Below are 6,000 nucleotides of genomic sequence, written 5' to 3' on the forward strand. Positions count from 1 at the left end.
CTAAATTCCAGTGTATACAAGCCTAGTCGCTCCAGTCTTTCAACATATGACAGTCCCGCCATTCCGGGAATTAACCTAGTAAACCTACGCTGCACGCCCTCAATAACAAGAATATCCTTCCTCAAATTTGGAGACCAAAACTGCACACAGTACTCCAGGTGCGGTCTCACTAGGGCCCCGTACAACTGCAGAAGGACCTCTTTGCTCCTACACTCAATTCCTCTTGTTATGAAGGCCAACATTCCATTGGCTTTCTTCACTGCCAGGGAAATGACTACAAGTGATAGTCTTGTAAAAAGCTTCAGTAAATGAGGCTGCGTCGGATAGAAATGGGAATATAATCCTGCTTTGATAAAACACAGTATCGGGCAGCTGCTGGGTAAAAACAAGATTAACTTCGATAGAAAAGTTAAAACCGTGCATAGCGCCCAGCATAAATCAGATAACCTACAGTGAGTCAACAGACAATAGGTGCAGGAGTAGGCCATTCGGCCCTTCGAACCAGCACAGCCATTCAATGTGATCATGGCTGATCATCCACAATCAGTACCTCATTCCTGACCTCTCCCCATACCCCCTGAATGGCCCTACATGAATAAAGTAATAAAAAACTTCAGACTATGATAACGCGCTGCTCAAGATTATTGTGCGGAATCTTTGTTATCGTCAAAGCCCAGCAAATACGCAGAGTTACTTTTAACTCCAATTTGCTTGTGCCAGTTAGCAAGAAACTTTACAAGAAAGCAACTTTACCCAACAATATCGACCCAAAATTATATAATAGTACCATTAATTAGTAAATAAGGGGAGGGGAAATGAGGGGGGGGGGGGGTGTTTCAGGGATAGGAAGTGAAAGTGTGGAAGAGGGGGAAAGGAGCAGCGTGAGTCATATTTGTAGGTGATAGGAGCAGAATTAGACCATCAAGTCTACTCCGCCATTCAATCATGGCCGATCTATCTCTCCCTCCTAACCCCATTCTCCTGCCTTCTCCTCGTAACCCCTGACACCCGCACTAATCGAGAATCTATCTATCGCTGCCTTAAAAACATCCACTGACTTGTTGTCCACTCAGCCTTCCATGGAAAGGTGGTGGGACATGGTGGGGGAAGTGTGAGCGCATTGGGGACGCAGAGGAGGGCAGCATTCATTACATGACGTTGGAGAATCCAATGTTACCCATTCCTTTTCTCCAGAGATACCGTCTGACCCCCCTCAGTTACTCCAGCGTTTTGTGTCTATCGTCAATGTTCATGCTGTTGGGTTGTAAGCTACTTGTGTTAGAATTCTCCAATTTTAATAAATACCTAACCCCCCCCCTCCCCCCTCCCTCAGTGTCTTCACCCCATTAAGGCATTATTATACTTTAACGGTCTATTGCTCTACTCAGATTTTGTCCTGTAGTCTGCTGTCCTGCACTCATCTTTGTATGTATTGCTTTAGTTATCATTTAGTGTGTGTGTACTGCTCACTCCATGAGCTTCATGTGAACAAGGTATTTCATTACATCCTGGTGCATGACAAGGTAGACACAAAATGCTGGAGTAACTCAGCGGGACAGGCAGCATCTCGGGAGAGAAGGAATGGGTGACGTTTCGGGTCGAGACCCAAGGAACTTAGGAGACCTAGAAACTTCTTGGAGATGGTTTACTGCAAAGTTAGATAGAGAAGGGTCTCAACTGAAACGTCACCCATTCCTTCTCTCCCGAGATGCTGCCTGACCCGCTGAGTTACTCCCGCATTTTGTGTCTACCTTCGATTTGAACCAGCATTTGCAGTTATTTTCCCACACTGGTGTATGACAATAAACTGTAAAAAAATAACTGCAGATCCTGGTACAAATCGAAGGTATTTATTCACAAAATGCTGGAGTAACTCAGGTCAGGGAGCATCTCAGGAGAGAAGGAATGGGCAACGTTTCGGGTCGAGACCCTTCTTCAGACTGATAACAATAAACTAATCTGTCCTGCAGGAAAGGACTGCAGATGCTGGTTTAAACTGAAGATAGACACAATATGCCGGAGTAACGAGGCGGGACAGGCTGCATTTCTGGAGAGAAGGAATGGGTGACATTTCAGTTGAGACCCTCTCTATCTAACTTTGCAATAAACCATCTCCAAGAAGTTTCTAGGTGGAGCGGTTTGATTTTAGGGAGAAGGTAAAACCGGGCCATGCGGGGCTGGGGAACAATAAGGTTGGAGACATTAGAGGGCCATCAGTCTGAAGAAATGGTCTCGACCCGAAACGTCACCTGTTCCTTCTCTCTCCAGAGATACTGCCTGACCCGCTGAATGACTCCAGCATTTTGTGTCTACCTTCGTGTCAAGCAGCATTTGCTGTTCCTCCCTACACACAAGAAAAAAAATAACGTGACTCTGTCGTCCCTTGACTAACATGTGGCGACATCAGTCCACAAGTTTGTGTCTTGGACAGTCTCAGTTTGATGGTACTTGTTTGTGCCCCTGAGTCTCAAGAAGGGTCTCCACCCGAAACGTCACCCATTCCTTCTCTCCAGAGATGCTGCCTGACCCGCTGAGTCGCTCCAGCGTTTTGTGACTTCCATCAAACCCACTCTGAGTCTGAATAAGAACAATGTGCGAGAGAACATCTTTGTTTCCCCATGGGTTTGGTCAAGCAAGGCTGGGGGGTTGGGGAGGGGGTGGGGGGGGGTGGGAGGGGGAGGGGGATGGGTAGGAGCAGGAAACATACCAGAAAACAACTGAAAAGAAGAGGACGTTTGATTTGCAACCCACAGCTTGAGCACGCCAGGCTTGGAACTTGAGAGAACGGGGAAGCTCCCTAGCACAAACTAGTCAAGGCAACCGAGGGTTAATGTTTCTGTTCAGGGCTGCAAGCCTGGATAAAGCATGCAGAGCCAGTGTTTGACAGCTCCGTTCTCGCTGAAACTTTCCCCCGTCCCATCCCCAGAATAAAAGCCTTGGCCTTTCAAACTGTTTTTTAGTTGTCGGAGACGCGGCCTCTCTGACAAGCCAAATGCGTGAAACACGAAATAGAACGGACTTCGTGGAAAGAATGAAAATATTCCATGCACGTTTCAGGAAAGCGTTTAACCCTTTAGGTGGAAGGACCAGCAGCTGGACATCTACCAGTCCTCTCCCCCATTATCAATCACAGGTCTGAAGAAGGGTCTCGACCCAAAACGTCACCCATTCCTTCTCTCCAGAGATGCTGCCTGACCCGCTGAGTTACTCCAACTTTTATTTGGTGTCTATCTTTGGTTTAAACCAGTATCTGCAGTTCCTTCCTGCACTGAAACAGGGAAACCTTTCCCGCCCAACTTCCACTCAACATCTCCTGACAGTCATTTTTGTTTTTTTGTTGGAAACTTTAGCGCAGTTTCAAAATGCCTGAATTCAAGGAGGGAAGATAACGCGTGAGCATTCGCCAGGCTACGAAGCTGCACTAAAGTTTGCAGCAAACTTCCTGATTCTTTATTTAAAAATCAGGGATAGCCGAATTATTTTTAAACGGGTAACCATCCACTTGAATACAGTGCAATTAAAATGTCATACAAATGACTTTTTTAAGCAATAAAAAGGAAGCTTTTATTCACTGACCTGAGCGAGAACATTTGTAACGAAAACACATAAATATGTTTTTTCAACAAGTGTGTTAACTATGGTGGTGTAGCTGTATTTGCTCGCGAATTGAATTGATTCAAAGATAATTAAACCAAATTTAGTTTCACTGAGGAGATAAAACAGGCCCCTCGGCCCATCGAGTCCTTGCCAACCATCAGTCACCCTCTAATCCTTTTGTTTAGTACTTTCCCCCCGTATTTCCAGTAATGTCTCCCAGATTCTATCGATCACCCACAGACGAGGGGCAATTTACAGACACCAATGAACTTACCAAATGGTAGGCACAAAACGCTGGAGTAACTCAGCGGGACAGGCAGCATCTCTGGAGAGAAGGAATGGGTGGCGTTTCGGGAGGAGACCCTTGCAACCTTACCAATTAACTCGCCAACCTGTGCATCTTTGGATCATGGGAGGAAACCAACGCGGGCACACTGAAGACCCGTGCAAACTCCACGCAGACAGTGCCCTGAGGCCAGGATTGAACCTGGATCTCTGGCGCTGTGAGGCAGCGACTCTGTTAGTTGTCACTTCTGTGTCCCCCCTACATTACAAAGTTACCCCCACACCCCCCCTCCCCCAACCCCCCATCCCCTCCTTCCTTCCCCCCATTCCCTTCCTAGATTTGGGCGAGTAATTTCAAGAGTAGCCAGCTTTCCCCCCGACACGTTTTTTAAGTGTCTAAGCACTTTACAGAGAGGCGGCAGCGAGAAGACCGAGCGTTACCTTGCGAGGTGGTGGACAGGGTGGCGTTGTGGTTTGGGAAGACGATGCACAAGTCGTTGTCAAGGGGGAACTTGTCGCACTTGAGCATGTCAGGCCAGGGGAAGCCGAAGAACTCCATGACAGGCGTGCAGGCGTCTCGGACCGCCGCGCAGAGGGATCGGCACGGGTAGATGGGTCGGTCCAGGCAGATGGGCGCGTACAGGGAGCAGAGGAACAGCTGCGTGTTGGGGTGGCAGTTCTTGTTGAGCAGCGGCACCCAGCTGCTGGCTTGCTGCTGCACCTCCTCCATGGTCTCATGGTCCAGCAGGTTGGGCAGGCTCATCTTGTGGTAGCCCACGTTGTTGCACAGTCTCAGGGCGAAGGGAATGTCCACGCAGTGCGGTGGCTTGATGTAGAAGCGACTATCAGCTTGCCAACTCGCTTCCTCTTCGTCCATCGCGGCGCTGCCGGCCAGGAGCCCTGTGCCCACAGCCACAAGCACAGTGCACAAGTCCCAGTAACTTTTGCCTGCAATCCCTCTCTCCCCCATTTTTCTTTCTCTCTCTCTCCTTTGTTACTGCCACAAGAAAAACAAAAACCCCTGGTGCCGAGGTGTTAAGATTGCTTTGCTCTGCTTCTCTGCACGACTTGACTTCCAAATCTGTGAGCAAGAGTCTTTTTGTTGTTGTTGTTGTTAAAGCAAGAGGCAGCGGTGGGTCGTTTGCTTTTAATGCGTCTCTGCTTTAGAAACAGGAACGCCTTGAAGAGATATCAGTACCTGTCTCTGTGTTTTCATTATCCAGGCTGGTCAAGGACTTTCGCTCTCTGTCTCTCTTACTCAATCTTACTCTCTCTCTCCCTCTCCCTCTCTCTCTCTGTTTTAATTCACCTTTCAGTCTTCAGTGCGTATAATGTGCATAAGGAGCGCTGATTTAGCTTGCTTCCCTCGGTGTCAGCACTCAGCTTCTAGCCGCTGGCTTGCAATGTGTGTGTAGCCTTCATCACGGGCTAAGAACCTCGCCGAGCGAGCAACCAACCAATCCAGCCTTTGTCCATCCCCCCCATTACACTTCTCCGGAGGTGTCAATTACAGCCTTTATTTACCAATCGGCTTTTTGTAGGTGAAGTGACAGGCATAAACCTCCCCCACCCCATCACTATTCACCACCCACTCTCTCTCTCTCTCTCTCTCCCCCTCCTCCCCTCCCCGCCCCCCTTTCTCACTACCCCTCAGCTCCCCCTTCAAAAGAAAAGTGTGGAGCAATCGTGGTAAAAAATTTCCATGGCCATCAGGAAAGCTTCCCCCCCCCCCCCCCCTGCAAACTCCCCTGAACCACCAACAAGTAGAGAGAGAGAGAGAGAGAGAAGAGAGGAATTCTTTAACGTGTGGCATTGTTTCAGTCGGTTTTAGTTCAACTTGACTGCAGCCCTGTTTGTGTTTTCCCAATGACCTACTTGTCAGCTTTGGATCAATTTCATAAACCCAACTAAAGAGAAACAGTCCAGCCCAGACTCCTGGATCTAATTTGAGATCCTTTCACACAGCAATTGTTGCAGGCGTCCCCTCTCGGGCAAGTGGGAAGCCTGTGGCTCAGCTGTACTCTTCCAAACTGCTCACAAATGTTATATTCATTTCCCTATGTTCTCTAAATCTCTGTAAAGCGTCTTTGAGTATATGAAAAGCGCTATATAAATAAA

At 48.1% G+C, this 6,000-nt stretch overlaps 1 protein-coding gene across 1 annotated transcript in view; it reads right to left on the minus strand.

Moving 5' to 3' along the window:
• The window catches only part of LOC144610342 (secreted frizzled-related protein 1-like), a 151,495-nt gene extending 146,225 nt beyond the window's left edge, over window positions 1-5,270 (minus strand). Inside the window, exon 1 of the mRNA XM_078428963.1 lies at window positions 4,324-5,270. Coding sequence (XP_078285089.1) covers window positions 4,324-4,852 — 529 coding nt within the window. The 5' untranslated portion in view covers window positions 4,853-5,270. The remainder of the gene's footprint in view (window positions 1-4,323) is intronic.
• Window positions 5,271-6,000: the final 730 nt, after the last annotated feature.

This window comes from Rhinoraja longicauda, chromosome 36 (assembly GCF_053455715.1).
Source record: "Rhinoraja longicauda isolate Sanriku21f chromosome 36, sRhiLon1.1, whole genome shotgun sequence".
Classification (NCBI taxonomy): Eukaryota; Metazoa; Chordata; class Chondrichthyes; order Rajiformes; family Arhynchobatidae; genus Rhinoraja; species Rhinoraja longicauda.